Below are 19,753 nucleotides of genomic sequence, written 5' to 3' on the forward strand. Positions count from 1 at the left end.
TGAGCAGAGAAATGCTTAGATGCACAAGGCGGGTGTCCCTGGAAGGGTGATGGGGCTCGGGGAGCTGAAGGACGCACACCCCTGATGTCAGCTTGGTGTCTTTTAGAAAGAAACCACTGGGGAAAGTGTGGGAAAGACGTCCCTAGGCATGCTTCACTCAGACGCCGGAGTGTGTGTGGACGTGGTGACGGAGGGCAGCTGGGATGGGGCTGGCCCCTGATGAACAACGTGGGGGTGGGGAGAGGCTGGGCCCAGAGGGAAAAGGCTGGACTCCACCCACAGGTGCCACATCTGCTACTCAGACGACTCCTTGGGCATATATGCCACATTGTCATAGGCAGGGGGTGGAGAGGCTGCCGGGCTGGGGTTGTTGAAGTCCGCGCTGAAGGCGTTTGGCAGGAAGATCACAGGCTGCAAAGAAAACAGCACTGAGCGTCCCGGAGGACGCTGGAGCTTCAGGGTAGTGTCGCAATAGTGCCCCCTTGTGGGTAATCTGAGAACAGCGCCCTGGTACTGAATTCCGCAAATATTTCCAACATTTACTGGAGCCAACTATGATCCAGGCATTGGGAGTACAGCAGTGAACAAAACAGACAAAAGTCCCATTTCTCCAGGCGCTAACGTTCTGCTGTTCTTTTTTTTCTTTCTTTTGAGACAGAGTTTCGCTCTGGTTGCCCAGGCTGGAGTGCGATGGCGCGATAGTGGCTCACTGCAACCTCCGCCTCCTGGGTTAAAGCTATTCTCCTGCCTCGGCCTCCCGAGTAGTTGGGATTACAGGCACCCACCACCACGCCCAGGTAATTTTTTGTATTTTTAGTAGAGACGGGGTTTCACCATGTTGGCCAGGCTGGTCTTGAACCCCTGACCTCAGATGATCCACTCACCTCAGCCTCCCAAAGTGCTGGGATTACAGATGTGAGCCACCGCGCCCGGCTCTGCTGTTCTTTCTCTCCCTACTGCCCTGGCCTGGTTCAGGACTTCGCTCTCTCTTGCCTGCACCAAGGCACCAGCCTCCTTGCAGCTTCCTGGCCTCCAGCCCCTGCTTGTCCACCCTCTCCACCTCCCGGCACTGGACAAAGCCTCTTGATTGATTCCCCTGAACCAGCTCACTCCCCTGCTCAGACCTTCGATCCCCTCACCCTCAGTGCACCCCATTGTGCACCTGCAAAGAGCACCCCACCCTGTGGCCTGCATTCGCCTGCCCGAGGCAGCCTTTGCTCCAACTGGTTTCCCTGCCTTGAACACTCACTCCAGCCCCTTTCTGTCATCACTGTCCTCCGTTCTTTTTGGAAATCAAAGCTTAATTTCCATCTCTATCATGCTGCCCTCCCTGATGCCCCTGTCTCCCATGTGGCCTGGGAACCCCAAAAAGTCCCACTCCTCTGGGTGCAGCACGGCCCCCATGCCACCAGCCCAGGATTTCCATTCTGCAAGGCTCCCTGCAGGGCTGCACAGAGCAGTGGCCCTGTGGGTGCTGGTGCCACCCAGTTCCACTGGGAGAACAGTCTTGTCTTCACTGACCTGTGAAGACATCTTTAGTTTTGTTTTGGTTTTAGAGACAGCCTCACTCTCTCACCCAGGCTGAAGGGCAGTGGTGTGATCATAGCTCACTGCAGCCTCAACCTCCTGGGCTCAAGCGATCCTTCTGTCTCAGCCTCCCAACTAGCTAGGAGTACAGGTGCATACCACCACATCTGGCTAATTAAAAATACTTTTTTTTTTTTTTGTAGCAATAGGATCTTTTTATGTTGCCCAGGCTTGTCTCAAACTCCAGGGCTCAAGGGATCCTCACATCTCATTTTTCAAAGTGCTGGGGTTACGGGCATGCGTCACCATGCCCAGCCCAAATACTTCTTTGGGCCGCCTGACATGGATAGGACACCCCTGCTAGCGCTGTCTCTTCATATTGCTTCCCAGAGTGCAGAGGGAGGGGGCTGGAGGCAGAGTGCGCTCCCAGCCAACTGCGTTCCACGGAGGCTCAGGTTTAGTGGACATGGGGGTGGGGGTACTCACCGCGTTGACTTGGGCGCAGGTGGCTTGGCACCCGAAGTGAGTGGCAATGACTGTGATGAAGAACTCCAGGATGGTGAAGATAGCAAGCACGGCCAGATAACCCCTGTCCACATCCTGGGGACCAAAACCCACAGAAAGGTGAGTCCAGAGTTCTAGAGTAAGGGGGTCCCCCAAGTGAGAACCACTTGCCCAAGGTCACACAGTTAGTTGGGGGCAGAGCTGTGCCTAGAGCCAGTACCCCTGCTGCCAGTCCTGCACCCTCCCCTTCACCCTGCAGGCTGCCTCCTTGCTCCTTCTGATGCCCATCTTGGGGAAAGCTGAGAGGATCCATGGATTCGTGGGGTCTATAGGGACTGGCAGGCCCTGCCAATGTCCTGGCACTGCAAATTCTCACCCCCCTGCCCTCCTGGACATGGCTGCATCATTTTCCAAGTTTTCCTATCCCGGGGACCATCTGACAACGCACCCAGTTAGTAACACCAAAATCCATGAGCAGAATGGCTGTCCCAGCAAAGGCCGCCATAGCGCTGAGGATGTTGGCACCCAGGCTGCTCCTCACCTGCAGACAGCAGAGAGACAGGAGCAGAGGGAAGAGGCAAAGAGAAGGAGAAAAGGCAGGGGCCTTGGCTCAGCTGCCCAGCCCCCAGCACGCCGCCTCCCACAGCCAAGGAGGCACTGGCCGCACCTCCCTGCACGCAGCTGTGTTCTCATTGACGGCTCTCCTTTATCTATTCTCCTCCCCTGGGACCTCGGAAGGAGGTCTTGTCTCTCTTTCCTTCTCTCGTCTTCTTGGAAGCTGCTAGGGAGAAGGGCACCACCTCCTTTACAACCTCTCTGGGTGGAGTTTGCAGCCTTCGGCCTATCCTGTACTGTGGCTCCCTCTCCCCCAGGCCCAGCGCCTTGCAGGAGCAGCTGCAGCTGAGGCCTGTTCAGGGGCATGGGTTGGGTGAGGCCCTTTGCTGTGGACACTGAGGCCTGGTTGGGAGAGAGGCTGAGTTCATTTCCATGAGGTCCCAGGAAGTGGCTGGCGGAGTGAGGCACGCACTGCAGACACTGGTGGGGCACCAGGCAGGGGAGACAGGAGAGGCAGGAGCTGAAGGTCTGAAGTCTGGGTGGGCTGAGAGGCCTGGGACTCCAGGGTCTGAAGAGCGTGCAGGAAAAGTGACCCCCGGGGTGGTCCAGGCAGTCACCCAGGCATCCCCATGCAGCCAGAACCCGACGGTCTCGTGACCCAGAGCTGGAGCCTTCTGGTTAAACTGCTCCAGGATTAAAGGGGGAAACACTCGTGGGTGAACTGGGGACTCCAGGACCTCTTCAGGTTTAAAGACTCCTGATTCTTCTTATCAAATGGTAATCAGGAGATCATTGAGATCAGAACAGCCTCACATGGAATCCATTCATTGATTAAGCCAAAAGCTTTTATTGAGCACCTACTGCATGCCAGGCACTATGCAAAGTGCTGTGAGTCCAGGAGAGAGTAAGTCAGGTCTTGTCCTCCTGAAGCTCATGGCCTGGGGGACCCTGAGTTTGGTCCGGAGAGTCCTCCCTTCTAGTCCCGCCCCTCCACAACCCATTCTCTGCCCTGCACCTGGGATACCTCAAGTAAGGAAACAGGGCAAGGAATCACCTCCTGAAGCCTCCGTGGTCTCTCATTGTCCTTCAAATAAATCCTGACTTCGCATTTAGGCTCTGAGTCACCTCCCCAGCCTCTCCCTCTCGGCCCACCTGTTGCCTGTGATGGTCCGGCACTCCGGTCCCCCGTCCAGAGCCCATGGCATTTCCCAGCTGGTTGTCCTCCTCTGAACTGTTCCGTGACCCCTGCTCAGGGACCCCAGACTGTCCCAGCTGAGCTTAGAATTATCCTGCCTGCTTCCTTTCAGCACTTTCCATGCTTGGCAACCGCCTTCTTTGTGAGCGTGCTTTATGGGCGTCTTACCAGGCACCAAAAGGTAAGTGCCACGGCCTTCGCTGCGGTGTTCATGATCTTCACTGCTGTGTTCTCTGAGCCTGACATAAAGCTCACGCCCTCCTGTTCAATGCCTCCGTCAGCTCCCAGCGCCTGCAGGAGGCACCAAGCCTTCCACCATCCAGCGCCATCATGGGATTAAATCTCTCCGTCTAATTTCTTTCCACTTTCCTTCCCCTACCTTTGCTTTCATTGGACGGAGCCATGCGTGTTTTCAGCGGCGACCCTGCCCACGCCCCTCCGTGCATTCTCCAGCTTTCCCTGTGGCATTTCTAAGTCCTCTCTGCTCACCAAGGCCCAGCAGGACTCTTACAGGAGATCTTCTAGCATCTTTCCTTTCTCGGAATGACCACGAGCATGTGATCCGTGGACCTCCCTTTCCACTCCGGCTTGTGTATTGAGAGTATCCCTGTCTTCTTCTCCTGTACATGACTGGTCTGCGTCTGGTCTGCCTGGGTGGTGCTCCTCCCTTGGCCTTTAGCGGGTTCCCCGGAAGTGCTGGGGAATGAGCTGAAGGAGTGAGTGGATGGGAGGGGCAGGGTAGAGTGAGATTTAGCTGTGGCCTCATCCCCGCCCCTGGGTCCCCCCGTTCAGACTCACCAGGCAGCTGGCGTGGTTCTTCTCCGCTGCCACTGAGAGGGATCCGGAGATGATGAACTGTGTGGGGAGACGGGACCCAGTGAGGCCTCATCCAGGACCCCGGGCAGGGCACACCCTGCTTGGGATCTGTCGGGAGGTGCCAGGGAGAGAGAGCAGCCTCCTGATGCCACTTTCTCTGCCAGGCAGGCACCTTGGGGTCTCTCGGTAGGGGTGGCCCCTGTCCAGGGAACTGGGGCTGTGGCTTACAAGGTGAGTGTTTTCATTGACGCCATATCATCAGGGCCTTGTGGAGAAGGCATTGTTCCTTCAAACACTCACTCATCAAACATTTACTGAGTGAGGCTGAATGTGGTGGCTCACGCCTGTAATCCCAGCAGTTTGGGAGGCCGAGGCGGGAGGATCACTTGAAGTCAGCAGTTTGAGAACAGCCTGGCCAACATGATGAAACTCCAGTCTCTACTAAAAATACAAAAATGAGCTGGGTGTGGTGGTGCGCACCTGTAATCCCAGCTACTCAGGAGGCTGAGGAGCAAGAATCACTTGAACCTGAGAGGCAGAGGTTGCAGTGAGCCGAGATCGTGCCACTGCACTCCCGCCTGGGAGGCAGAGTGAGACTCTGTCTCAAAACAAAAAACAAAAAAACCAAACATTTTCTGAGTGGCAGTTATGTGCCAGGAACATAACAGAGTTGAATAAGGCAGACCAGATCTCTGCCCTTACGGAGCTTACATTCTAACTGGGGAAGACTGACACTTAGCAAACAGTGAAGAAAGTACAGACAGTGGTGTTAAGAGCTGTGATGAAGTCATAGCAGTCACTGGGGCTACTTGAGGTTGGATCAGGGTTGTCTCTGTGAACTGGGATGACAACAGCCGGGCACGAAGCTGCCTATAAGGATAGCCCAGGAACCTGCATCATGGCACCTATGTACTTGGCAGTCGCCTGACACACTGAGGTGGGGCTGGCCCTGCATCTGCTGAGCTGAGAGGGTGGAGCTCAGCACTGCCGCCTCACTCTGGGCCTGCAACTTAGCAGGTCTGCAATTTGCAGGTGGCACTCGGCTGCCATGCTGGGGAGACCACAGGGTCAGCGGGGCGTGGAGGAGGCCCTGCGGGGACATGGAGACAGAGGATCAGAAGGGAGTCACTACAGGTATCCAGTAGGTGTAGACCCGCATGCTGGCCATGGCGGTGGGAAGAAGGGGACATACTCAGGCTATGCTCTGGGGGGCGGGCCAGCGGGACCTGCCGCCGGGGTGGGTGTGCAGCAGGGAAAGAAAAGACTCCAGGATGGCTCTTAGGATTTGCTTTGGCAGTTGGATGGCTGGAGGTGCCATTTGCTGAGATGAGGAGATGATAGGAGTAATAGTAATAAAGTTTTTGCTTTTGTTCCTTCCCCCATTTTTGAAGCTTTACTGGGCATATTTGTGATAAAGTTCGGTGGAATGGGGCTCAGAGGGGAAAGTGACCCGTTTGTTTCTTCCTGTTGTGATGTCTCCCCATGGACTCTCGCGATTGCAAAATTTTCCTCCACCTTCAGGTCACTATGGACCTTTCAAAGGGCCAGAGCTTGTCCCCAAGCATGGCCAGGTGACCATCCTGATCTGGTTGTGATGTGTCAGCCACTTTGTCCTCCCTGAACCCCATTCTGGTGGATTCTGTGCTCTTGCTGGAGGCAGCCTGGGCAGGGGAAGAAAGTCGCTGTGCCTTGGTTCTGGAACCAACACTCACGCAATGGAGACCCCCTTTATGCAAATCTCTGGCTTTCTCTCCAAAAAGGGGATCACTCAACAGTCTCCATTTGGTACAGAAGTTTAGGGTTAGTAATCCACTCACCATGCACATTATCTCTTGATGTCCTCTGCAAATCTATGGGGTAGGCAGGGCCAGATCTATGAGCCCAAGTTTTAGATGAGGAAGTTGAATCTTGAGATTCAGCGACATGCCCGAGGGACTCCACCTTAACGTGCGGTGGAGCTGAGACTCAGACCCCCACTGGCCTGACCCTGAGGCCTGTCCTTCCTTGGGGTGGCTGGAGGCTCTGGTGATGTGTTGATGGGGGTGCAAACACCAGGGTTCACTGCAAACACTCAAGTGCCCTTTAATGTTGGCAGTGACAAGGACTCACCTGCCTGCTGTCCGGCAGGGGTGAGTGGCCAGTTTGGCCAGACGGAGGTCAAAGGAATGGCTCAGGGGTTTCAGTGCTGGTTGGACTCCCAGGGGATGGCGGGGCTCATGGAGGGCTGGGACCCAGCTCAGGGAGCTAGAGGGTTTCTGCAGGAGGGGTTTGGATGTGGGGTGAGGCTTAGGATCTGGGTAGAACGGGTGGTTTGGACCCAGCCCTGATGACCTCCATCCTTTTTTTCTTTTCTTTTTGAGATGGAGTCTTGCTCTGTTGCCCAGGCTGGAGTGCAGTGGCAAGATCTCAGTTCACTGCAACCTCCCCCTCCCGGGTTAAAGTGATTCTCCTGCCTCAGCCTCCCAAGTAGCTGGGATTGCAGGCGTGCACCACCATGCCCGGCTAATTTTTGTATTTTTAGTAGAGACGGGGTTTCACCATGTTAGTCAGGCTGATCTCCAACTCCTGACCTCAAGTGACCTGGCGGGCCTCCCAAAGTGCTGGGATTACAGGCATGAGCCACCGGGCCCCGGCCTTTCCAGTCCTTTTTGGCAGCTTCTCTGGCTGTTTGCTGGCAGCTTTTCATCCGCAGGAGTGGGGTCAGGCTCAGGTTTATGGTGAGGGTTTGGGGGAAGGAGTTAGATTTAGACTAGTTCTTCTAGGAAGTGCTTCCAGGCCCCCACCTAGGAGAGGCTGTACCCAGGAGGATGGTGGGGGTGGGCCCATGGGGGAGACGTGAGCCTGGGCAGCATCCCCCCTACCCTCCCTCTCCATGGCCCCAGCACTCACGCAGGCTCCTCCCCAGAAGGGGACACCGCCCTCGATGAAGAACATGCCCACGTGCCCGCGGCGAACCATAAGCAGCACGCTGCCAAAGCCCAGGTAGATGAGGCCCACGAGGATCTGCACCGTCTGCGGGAAGCCCCAGGCTCAGTGCTGCGGGCCCTGTTCCACACCGCCCCCTGCCGGCCCCGCCCTCCTCTAGCTTGTTGGCGACTGGGAAAGAAACTCAGATCCTGTTCTTTAGAGGCCACATTATTACAGCAACCAATAAAGACACTTTTAAGGAGAAAGCTAGTTCCCCGCAGCCTACCGGACCCACAAAGCCCAGCTCTCAACTGGCCTGCCTCCTGCTTTCTGCTCTGATCCGTGGATCTCAAGCATCGCCGTGTCGCTATACCTGGCTTTCTTAGGACCCCATTCGATGAGCCAACATTCCCTGCACCGCATGCCTCACCTTGCCCATCCTCATTCCCGAGCACCCCCTCAGCCTGCAGCGAGCACCTTCTCCTAACAGCATCTTTCTATTTCGGTGTCCATCACTGATCGCCCCAGCCCTGCCTCTCAGCCTGCTGAAATCTCTACTGGGATTTTTTTTTTTTTCCCCCTCTAAGAGTTGGTTTACCAGCATCCTACTAGTCTATGCTCAGAGGTGGGATGGCCTTCCCAAGTGTGAGCTTCTAGTAAGGTCTGCCACATAGCAGAAAGATTGCAATGCTTTGGGTGACTATTGAATTCTGGAACTGAGTGGAAAGAGATGTTGAAGACCATTGGAATCCAGCCCTGGAAGCCCAGGAGCCCCTCCCGGCTCCAGGACTTCCACGGGGACTCCAGTGACCAGTACTCACCACTACCCAAACCAGCATAGTCCTTTTATGGGCAGTTCTGACTGGGAAGAACTAGAATTGTCATCTCAGCATCACGTGGAATACATATTTCTTTCTAACATGAGTGCCAAGAATTTGGATATCCATGGGCACGAGCCCCTGATTCTTCCGTTTCTTTTTCTCTTCAGCGACCTGTCTTTCATCTTTTCAGTGTCCTCACAGGGCACAGCATGGCATGGTGTCCAAGGCGCCAGCGTGGCTCCCCTTCCTAGTAGACCTTTCCCCTGCTGGTAGCCCACCACAGTCACTGCCATTACGCCTTGGAAACACCTGCTGCTGCTTATTGAATACCTGTCTATGCTAAGCCCTGTGCTGGGGGTTTTACAGATGTAGTCTCACTTAATCCTAACGAGAAGAGGTAGGTTATTACTATTATTATTGTTATTTTTGAGGAGTTTCGCTCTTGTTGCCGAGGCTGGAGTGCAGTGGTGTGATCTCGGCTCACCGTAACCTCTGCCTCCCAGGTTCAAGTGATTCTCCAGCCTCCTGAGTAGTGGGGATGACAGGTGCCTGCCACTGCTCCTGGCTAATTTTTGTATTTTTAGTAGAAACAGGGTTTCGCCATGTTGGCCAGGCTGGTCTCGAACTCCTGACCTCAGGTGATTCACCCACTTCGGCCTCCCAAAGTGCTGGGATTACAGGCGTGAGCCACCGTGCCCGGCCAGAGGTAGGTTATTATTATCCTAATTTTGGAAATGAGGAAACTGAGGCTCAGAGATGTTCAGTAACTTGCCCGAAGCGTCCCAGCTACGAGGTGGCAGGCCAGCTAAGTCTGCAGTAGTATTCTCAGTGGGTGGCATTCCATAACTCTTATTTCTATTTTCCACTTTTTTGTGCTTTTCAGCAGTTTGTTTGTCTCATCAATTTTTTTTTTTTTGGAGGGGGAGAGCACTGGTCCCCAGGGTCTGCTTTGAGGTTTCGAAATTCCAGCAATTGTTGACCCCCTCTTTGTCCACTGTCTCCATGGGCCACAAGTCAGGGGCTGTGTGGTCCTTGGTGTCTGTGCCCCCAGTCCAGTACCACCCCTCCACCGCACCAATGGATGTGGTGCAGCTATTAGGGTAGAATTCCAGCATGTTTGAGCCAGAGGTCCTGGATGCCGCAAAGCAGAGGGGTTGAAAGTAGAACTTTAGGGTCAGCCATCCTTAGTTTGCAGGATGCCATTTATCAGCTATGTGGCCTTGGGCAAATGACTTAGTCTTAAGAAACCTCAGTTTCCTAGTCTGTCCAATAGGACCAATGATCCCCTTCTTACAAGGTGGTGCTGAGAATCTAGCGAGACGATGCATGCAAAGTCCCCGGCACAGTACGTGCACCTCTGAGAGATGCTTCATAAGCAAGAGCTGTTATCATCTTCACCTTCATCATCATCACCATTGCTTAATCTATGCTTTCATCTTCCACCTGGAGAAACTGAGGCCAAGGAACAGACTGAAGAATCTACATATGTGTGTGTATAATTAAAATAGCAGGAGGCCATTAGCCTGTCTCCATAATTTGAGTTCCTACATAACGAACTGCAACCCAACCAGATGCACTGAAACCTAACTTAGGAGTATATTTTTGTAACAAATAGCTGGGTTTCAGCTAATGACAAACAGCTTCAGCCAACTGATCAGACCGTGCCCAAATAAGGCAAACGCCTCATGACATCACGCCCAAATAAGGCAGACACCTAGCTGTAGCCGATGGGGAGATTTCTCCACTTCACTTCTGTGTTTGGCCTATAAGAGCTTATTGCTCACACAGCTGGATGGAATTCTCTGAACCTCTTCTGGTTTTGAGTGCTGCCAGATTGCTGAATTTTTCTTAGTTCACATAAACTCTGTTAAATTTAATTTGTTTAAAGCTTTTCTTTTTCTTTTTTTTTTTTTTTTTTGAGACGGAGTCTCAGTCTGTCGCCCAGGCTGGAGTGTTGTAGCACGATCTCAGCTCACTGCAACCTCCGCCTCTCGGGTTCAAGCAATTCTCCTGCCTCAGCCTCCTGTGCCTACAGTGCCTGTAGCTGGGATTACAGGCACGCGGCTCCACGCCTGGCTCACTTTTGTATTTCTAGTAGAGACGGGGTTTCACCGTGTTGGCCAGGATGGTCTTGATCTCCTGACTTTGTGATCTGCCCACCTCAGCCTCCCAAAATGCTGGGATTACAGGCGTGAGCCACCGCGCCTGGCCTAAAGTTTTTCTTTTTAACAGTACATGTATACATATACACGTGCAAATGTGTGTATGTATCTTTCTATCTCTATCCGATATTCTATGCCTTCAGTATTTTATCGAGACCAATAGCTCAAGGCCATCTGAGATTGAAATCCTTCATGCACTGTCAGCTTTGTCAGGGCTGACTTTCATCTACCACGTTCGCTCCATCTCATCTCCCCCTTTCCTTTGCTCCTTACGTTCCAGTTATGTCAAGCTTTTGCCTCTTCCTTTAACAACCACACTCATTCCCAAGGCCTTTGCACCTGCTGTTCTCTCTACCTGGTGAACCCTCCCTCTCCAACCCCTCCACCAGCTATTCCCTTGGCTGGCTTCAATCTAACAGCCAGTTTTGGCTTAAATGTCATCTCCCTGGAGAGAAGTTTCCGTCTACCCTCGCTAGTATTCCCCTTAGTCCTAGTCATCCTTTTCAACCGTACTTTTCTCTTTGGAGGTTTCTGAGTCATTTCTTTACTGGTTTACTCTCTGCGGGCTTTATGTGGGAACGGTGCTTGTCTACCTGGCGCATGGCTGAATCTTGGAGTCACTAAGTATTTGCTAACTGCCTTTTCCCCTCTCCAAAACATGCATGAATGTTCCGGTGCTGGGCTACTCACTACCTGCCTCAGGTTGTGCAGAGAGGCTGTTCTTACCCCCAACACTTTGGGCTCTCCTGTCAGGAATGTCTCCTCTGGCTGTAAGTCAGGTGGCTGTGTGGCCCTTGGTGTCTGTGCCCCCGGCGGTGGCTCCTCAAACTGCATAATCCCTGGAGGTTGGCACATGGACGTGGGCAGAATGGCTGGAGGTGGGCGGAGGCCACTGGCATTGCTTGGCGGGATGATGACAAACACCCCATTGCTGGTGGGAGCTGTAGACATCGTGCTCAGAGAGCCTGGAAAACAGAGGCTGGGGAGATAACAATGGTAATGATGATTGTTCCACATGTGCATAAAGCTTTTCAGTTGATAAGCAGCATGCCCACCTGCCCTTGCTTACTGCAGCCCTGTGAGGATGGCCCCAAACGTTCCTATCAAAGCTGGGGAAGCTGAGACTCAGAGAAGCGAAGGATGTCTGAGGTCAACGGCCTCTAGGTGGGGTAAGACTGAGACTTGAATTCCAGTCTCTCTGGTTTCACAGGCCCTGCTCTTAATCTCCGAGCTATGTTATGTGGAAAGCTCCTCTTGGAGGAGTGTATATTTAAAAGCCCTTCTTTTCCCAGAAAGGGCAAGTGACTTACCTAAGGACACACAGCTAGTGCTAGGTAGAGCTTAGCTAGAGCACTGGTTTCTTCACCCCTAGACCAGGACTCACCGCCACTTCCTGCCTCTCAGCTCATGACTATTGAGCTAGTATCAACAATTCCCCTGGGTGTGGGAACTTCCCACCTGCTGTGGGAAGGTTTCTATTTGGCCACCCAAGCAATTACCATTGATGTAGCCAAGATATGTGTAGATATGGAACTTTATGCAGAGCTTATAGCTTGCAGTGAACGCCAAGAATGAGTTCTTAGACAGTTCCAGCTGAGCGGGGCTTGGTGGGGACGCAGCTCGTCTGAGAGAGTCCACCCCATCATCTGTCCGCCAAGTATTTACTGAAAGAGCTTGTCAAACTACAAACATCCACTCGATGGCTTTTTGAGGGTCATGAGACACCTGTGGACTTGTAAAAGCACTCAAACTGCCTTCTTAGGAGGCTGTTTTCAGCGTTCCTTATTACACACCTCAATCCTTGTCCTGTTTTTAGGGTCAAGGAGTTACATTCTCATGCACAAATAACATACACACAGTACCTCAATATTTTTCCGTGCCCCGACCTCAAATGCCATGTATATAAGCTTGGATATGTTGCTGTGCACCCTCAACATCTCCCCTGTCTTTAATTTTTAGAGTGTGTTGGTTATTTAACGAGAGGTAAGCTTTTACTGCTTTTTCTTGGTTACAGATGCGCTGAGTGGCAGCACAGAGCCATTTGTACATACCTAGCAAACAAATATAAGAAAGAATAAGTATAGCGGCCATTACCCAAATGCGTATGTTTAACCCAGATAACTAAGTGTTTGGGTTTAACTATTGAAAGCCTTTTTGTAATTGTTGAAGGGTATTTGTTTATAATTGCTGCGGCCATTTTTTAAGTTGCTTTTTAAATTTACACTTAAGAGTGGAGATTTGAGAAGACGAATGGTTGTGATAAGCCTCTTGTGGGTGCTTTCACTCTCTCCCAAGCATATTGGGAGCTATTATACGGCAGGAGTGTGACATAGATAGAATTATATTGCCAGTTACAATATAAATTTTGATGGGTAATGAATGCCTGCTGCTGATCTCCCAGCCATTCAACAGTGGCTCTAAGAGCCTCCGGGCGAGACAGAGTAGTTTTATGAATATTTACCTGTTTCTGAAATGTGGTTCACCACTGAAGCTGTGTGAATAGATTTTGTTAGAAAAACAGCTGCAGTAGCAGCAGTTGCTAATATAATAATAGCTGAGACTAAAGAAAGCAATTAAAGTGGCCAGAAGTGTTTTTTTTCTGAGTATGAGACAGTGCTTTTCTAAATAGCTACAGGGTCAAATCTCCTTCCCAGCTCCAGGTTAAATTTATGGGCAGCCAAAATTCTGCATGCCATTTTAAGATCATGACATAGGTTCTATTTAACGATGTAACATTTCGATGAGACAGGCATGCAGCATACCAACTACTGGAAGAGACTTTGGTACTATAGAAGGATGGATTCTGCTCTATGTTAGGAATACCTCGCCCAAACAAAAGTGTATAAGGGTGCGTAGTACAAGTCACAACTGTGTCAGTAACATTATTATGGAAAGAGAGGGGATAGTTGCCACTGCTAGTAATATACTCACCATGTGAGAGAACCCGTTCAAAAAAAGGAAGTCCTAATCTCCAAATGTGGGTATGAGCAGGGCTTAAAGCTTGTTTCTTTTAGTTGTACTATTGGTCCCGAAAGCCCATCCTCTGACCAGGTGATAGACTTATTGGAGGGACTCCCAGATCCAATAGTCTGATTTGCAGACATAAGATAACCATGGGGACTCCAATCAAGTAAGGTGCCATTATCAAACAGAGGCCCTTGACACAGTGCAGGCTGTCTGGACAGAGGCCACTGAATGGCCTCAAACTTATATCACCAGTCCCTACTCAGATGGCATATAGGAAGATCAGGCACTTGTGTAGCTTCATTAGAGACCTCAGTAAAATCAGTGGTAATAGCAGAAATAAAGGTCAAGTTTGCAAGCTTAGCATCCCTTTTAGGCTGATAGTAAAGATACTCCTGAAGAATAAGAGTAACACACTTATCATGTGCTATTGTGGAAAAACAAAGAGGGGGATTACTAGACAATAAAATCAAGGAGTCATTAAGTTTAATCCATCCCAAATTTTCCATTAAAGGGTAAGACAGGGGCATCCATTGACCTCTTGTCCAAGAAGTATCATTAGATGACAAAGGCGGGTCAGCATCCCACCATGAAATAACATTAAAAATAGGGAGACTTAGAACATGACTCCAGTAAACATGCTCTTGGGCTGATCCCACTTGGCAAAGGACAAGAATTACCAGCCACCCCAACATCTACGTCTGTCTTACTTTCTCAGAAGTTTTCCCAGTTACTGCCAGATACATAAGAAACTGATTCCCTGTAGTTACAGAGGCTTCTATGGCTGCAAGCCTGATAGTTGCCTGTTGATCCATATTCTTTAGCTGTCCCCAGGTAATGTCAGGTGCCTTCTGAGTCATCGCCATCATTGTCGGTCGATTCTCCAACGACAGGTCCTGTTCTTGAGAAGAGGGCCCCGTAGTCCCCCTTTGTTGTTTATTAAGATATACTTTAAGAGTTTTTTTTTTTTTTTTTTTTTTTGAGACGGAGTCTGGCTCTGTCGCCCGGGCTGGAGTGCAGTGGCCAGATCTCAGCTCACTGCAAGCTCCGCCTCCCGGGTTTACGCCATTCTCCTGCCTCAGCCTCCCGAGTAGCTGGGACTACAGGCGCCCGCCGCCTCGCCCGGCTAGTTTTTTGTATTTTTTTAGTAGAGACGGGGTTTCACCGTGTTCGCCAGGATGGTCTCGATCTCCTGACCTCGTGATCCGCCCGTCTCGGCCTCCCAAAGTGCTGGGATTACAGGCTTGAGCCACCGCGCCCGGCCATACTTTAAGAGTTTGATGACCGGTTGAGTTATAGAGAATCCCAGTCTTGTGCTGTATGTTGATGTTATTGCCAAAGTTGTAATGCATAGCCAAAGTGAGCACTAAGATAGCAGGGGCCATGATCAGTTTTAGAGTTTGTGGAAGGCCTAGAGTCATAATAGATTCAAACAAATGAGCAATTGCATCTTTAGTTTTTTCCTCCGGCCTAGGGGATAGCACGTGTTAGGCCTATATAAGTGTCCACAGTAACGTGGAGTGGTTTAAAACGTCCAAAGGGTGTATACTGAGTAACATCAGTTTGCCAGGTAGCATTAGGCACCAGACCTCGTGGGTTGCCACCAAGCCCTAAGGAAAAAGGGGACAGAGAATGCCGTTGGCAATCAGGATAAGTTTTAATAATCATGTGAGCTTGAGCAAGTGTTAAGTGAAACTGTTGTTTAAGACTGCATGCATTCTGACGAAAAAAACCAGCATGATCAGCTTGAACTCGCAAAAAAGCAGGAGAGTTTGCAAACCACATCTGTGTTTGTACCAGAGCATTAGCTCGAGCATTAGCTGATAAGGGACCAGGTAGGCCAGGATGAGAGTGAATATATGTGATGTAAAGAAGGTGATGATTGAAGGGGGCCTGCCCCTCCACTCCTGTGGGTATTTCTTGTCAGGTGGAGACAAGAGACTGAGAAAAGAAATAAGACACAAAGTATAGAGAAAGAACAGTGGGCCCAGGGGACCGGCACACTCAGCATGCAAGGACCTGCACCGGCACCAGTCTCTGAGTTCCCTCAGTATTTATTGATTACTATTTTCACTGTCTCGGCACGGGGAGTGTGGCGGGAGAACAGGGTGAACAGGGTGATGGTGGGGAGAAGGTCAACAGGAAAACATGTGAGTAAAGGAATCTGCGTCTTAAATAAGTTCAAGGGAAGGTACCGTGCCCGGATGTGCACGTAGGCTAGATTTACGTTTCTCCTTACCCAAACATCTCAGTTAGTAAAGAGTAACAGAGCAGTATTGCTGCCAGCATGTCTCATCTCCAGCCACAGGGCGGTTTTCTCCTATCTCAGAATAGAACGAATAGTCGGCTTTACACCGAGACATTCCACTCACAGGGACATGTGGGAAACAGAGGCCTTCCTCTTAATCTCAACCGCAAAGAGGCCTTCCTCTTTTACTAATCCTCCTCAGCATAGACCCTTTAGGGGTGTCGAGCTAGGGGATGGTAAGGTCTTTCCATTCCCATGAGGCCATATCTCAGGCTGTCTCAGTGGGGGGAAGCCTTGGGCAATACCCAGGCTTTCTTGGGCAGAGGTCCCTGAGGCTTTCCACAGCGCATCGTGTCCCTGGTTAACAGAGAATGGAGAATGGCGATGCCTTTTACCCAGCATACTGTCTGCAAACACATTGTTAACAAGGCACATCCTGCACAGCCCTGAATCCCTTAAACCTTGATCCAATACAGCACACGTTTCTGTGAGCACAGGGTTGGGGCTAAAGTTACAGGTTAATGGCATCTCAAAGCATAACAGTTTTTCTTTGTACAGCTCAAAATGGAGTTTCTTTTGTCTTCCTTTTCTACGTAGACAGAGTAACAGTCTGATCTATCTTTCTTTTTCCCACAATGATGGGCACAGAGGAGCTCTTACGCTGCAAGAAATGAAGGTAGTAGGGGTTCATTAGTAATGCCCTTCATGTGCAAGATCTAAATGAGTAATACTACACACCGCATAAGTGGAATCACTAACTATATTTATGTCTTGGGAAGGAAAAGTTTGTAAGGCCAATATCAGGGCACCTAACTCTGCCTGTTGCGTAGTTTTAAAATGTTCCTGGATTTTGTGCTGCCATTTCTGTGTGGCATCTTGCCACACTATAGCTGCTCTTCCAGTTTTTCCTAAACCATCTGTTAAGACAGTAGTGGCATGAAGCAAGGGCTCAGAAACAACAATAGATACAAATTTAACAGGCACAGTTTGTAAGAAGTTCAGGAGCTTAGAGGCTGGTAAATGAAAGCTGATATTACCAATAAAGCCAGCTACGGCGACTTGCCAGTCAAGATCACAAGCTAGAAGAGTATGAAATTGTTTTTTGTTTAGAGGTAGGAAAACAGTAGCAGGGTTATTTTTGCCATATGCCTGGTTAGGCTACAATTATAATACGTGGCTCCGGTCATCACTGCAGCAAAAGTTTGAGTCAGATGAGTTGTAGTGCCTATATTTTGGTAGGCTTTAATAAACACACTGATTTCAGTGGCAGTGGCTTAGACTGGAGTTATTGCTGTCTGACAATCCTTATGTGCATTTTCAAAAGCCAATTGTAACATAAGAAGTTTGGTGGCTTTATGATGGGGTGCCTGTTTTTCAATGGCTGCTTGCAATCGGTTGATAAATTTAATGTATGTTTCTGTGGCACCCCGTTTAACTGTTAAAAAGGAACGCTGGGATTGTCTTATGGTTTTTTTTTTTTTTTTTTTATGTTTGTATTGCTAGCTGTGAACATTGAGGAAATAGATGGCCATCTGCTTAAGCCTGAGCCTGGGCTGAAGCAAAAGGCCCTGTCCCCAATAGTACCTCAAGTTGTATTGGGATATTATTATCCAGATTTTGCAAGGACTGCTGCATGGCTAAATCACTGTCCTCGCTCCCCCACGCGGTATATTCTGCAGCTGAAACCAAAACTTTTACCCAAGTTTTCCAATCATGTGGAGTCATCTTATAGCCATTTCCCAGAGCCTCAATCATCCCCTGCGTAAAGGATGAATGTACACTGTTTTCACGGATACTTTCCTTTAACTCTTTTTTTTTTATTTTATGAGACGGAGTCTCGCTCTGTCGCCCAGGCCGGAGCGCAGTGGCCGGATCTCAGCTCACTGCAAGCTCCGCCTCCCGGGTTCACGCCATTCTCCTGCCTCAGCCTCCCGAGTAGCTGGGACTACAGGCGCCCGCCACTGCGCCCGGCTAGTTTTTTGTAGTTTTTAGTAGAGACGGGGTTTCACCGTGTTAGCCAGGATGGTCTCGATGTCCTGACCTCGTGATCCGCCCGTCTCGGCCTCCCAAAGTGCTGGGATTACAGGCCTGAGCCACCGCGCCCGGCCACCTTTAACTCTTTAAAGACAGTAAAAGGCAAACTGTCATGCCGTCTCCTTTTGTTTTGAACAATAACAGGGAACGCGCCAAAAAGCGCCTGAGTCTGCCGTCCTAAGTCCCTCTTGGAGGCACCCCTCTACTGAGGAAGTTTGAGGAGGAGTCGGCGTTGAGGACACGGCCACCCGACCATATAGGTATTCACTGACTGGAGGTCTTATCCAAGAACCATCTCTTGGGCGGCCTCCAGTCTTCTCAAGGGGGATGGGAGGCACCATTGCCTGAACGGGGCCAATGAATGCAGGTCCCTTTAAGGGTGGAGGAAAGGAGGGCAATGGCTTTTCTATAGGTGGAGGAAAAGGCTCCCGTCCGTGCTCATCACTAGAAAAAAATATCCTCCTTGTGCCCTACGGAAGGGAATGAAGTAGAGAGAGGATCCCCCCTGCCCTCGGCCGCCTCCCGCTGTTCTGATTCCTGTTCTTCCTTCTCCTTTAAGCCTCCTGAATTCCCTTCAGGCAGAGAAGATGGGCAGTCTGACCCACCGCAATCTGGCAGATAAAGAGGATACAACATCCAGTGTACCAGGTGGTCCAGGTGGTCAAAAGAGTAACCTTAGTAAAATGACCTTGCTCCTATCCTCTTTTCAGGCAGTGACCTACCTGCTCCCATAACTCTCTAAGGTTCCTTGATCAGGAAACCAAGGGCATTCCTGCCGAATTAAAATCACAGGCGTGTGTAGAGCTCCAGGCTCTACAGTGCACTGGTTAGCCTTAAGTAGCTGTTGCACTGTTTTTAAAAAAATACTTTCTGTTCTTTGGTCATTTCTTGACCCATGATAACCCAACCCCTGATATTTCACGCGTGGGTCCCATCCTCCTGATGGGAGTCGGGACTGTCCCTCACCGGGATTCCCCGAAAATGGATGAGTTTTCCTCCTTCACGCGTAACTTCAAGGCGATGACGTCGGGGTCAGCACTTTCAGAGCTTATAGCTTGCAGTGAACGCCAAGAATGGGTTCTTAGACAATTTCAGCTGAACAGGGCTGGGGGCAGGGTGGGGGCAGCTCTTCTGAGAGAGTCCGCCCCAGGATCCCTCCGCCAAGTGTTTATTGAAAGGGCTTGTTAAAACACAAACATCCACTAGACGGCTTTTTGAGGTGGAGTCATGAGACACCTGTGGCCTTGTAAGAGCACTCAAACTGCATTCTTAGGAGGCCGTTTTCAGCGTTCCTTATTACACACTTCACTCCTTGTCCTGTTTTTAAGGCCAAGGAGTTACATTCTCATGCACAAATAACATGCACACAGTCGCCTCGTATTTTTTCATGTCTCGACCTCAAATGCCATGTACATAAGCTTGACTGTGTTGCCATGCACCCCAACACTTTAGGTGTGGCTGGCCTGGGCAAACACTTTGGGAAAAAACACCCATTACCCAGGTGTCAGGAGACGAGCTTACCAGGAAACAACAGAGTGGTGAATCTGCCAGATTTTACAATGAAATCAAAAACAGTCATCCTTCTTGTTGGCATGGGTGGGTGAGGAGTTTAGCAATTCAGTGTAAGGGTCTGAGATAGAAGCTAGGGTTTGAATTCTGGCTCCTCTGGTTACTGTGAGGCACGCGAGCAAGAGGGTCACCCCTCTGCCTCAGTTTCCTTACCTGTGAAATGGGGATAATACCACTGGCACCAATCTCACAGGGTTTGGTGTGAACTAGACTGAAAGAACACACACCAACTTGATAAAATCCATCCCTTACAACGTGACTTGTTCTAACACGATGCGGCTGAGATGTTTTGTTAAATATAACATATCTAAGCCAGTGACTTACAATGGACCGTGGATGTGCATTGCTTCCCAGTGCTCTGAGAGCTACTGTGCACGTTCGGGAGAGCGCCAGCTTGCAGATTGTGCAGCAGATTCTCTGTGGTTCTGCAAGCGCTCTTGGCTGATAAGGG

The 19,753-nt window shown here is 50.5% G+C and overlaps 1 protein-coding gene across 1 annotated transcript; it reads right to left on the reverse strand.

Moving 5' to 3' along the window:
• Nucleotides 1-298: 298 nt before the first annotated feature.
• MS4A15 (membrane spanning 4-domains A15) lies at nucleotides 299-18,744 on the reverse strand. The gene is given in 8 exon segments (XM_025357649.1): nucleotides 299-319; nucleotides 322-411; nucleotides 2,014-2,127; nucleotides 2,480-2,572; nucleotides 4,580-4,636; nucleotides 7,487-7,609; nucleotides 11,214-11,466; nucleotides 18,700-18,744. Coding segments are annotated over 7 exon segments (723 nt in total). The 5' UTR covers nucleotides 11,439-11,466; nucleotides 18,700-18,744.
• Nucleotides 18,745-19,753: the final 1,009 nt, after the last annotated feature.

This window comes from Theropithecus gelada, chromosome 14 (genome assembly GCF_003255815.1).
Source record: "Theropithecus gelada isolate Dixy chromosome 14, Tgel_1.0, whole genome shotgun sequence".
NCBI lineage: Eukaryota > Metazoa > Chordata > Mammalia > Primates > Cercopithecidae > Theropithecus > Theropithecus gelada.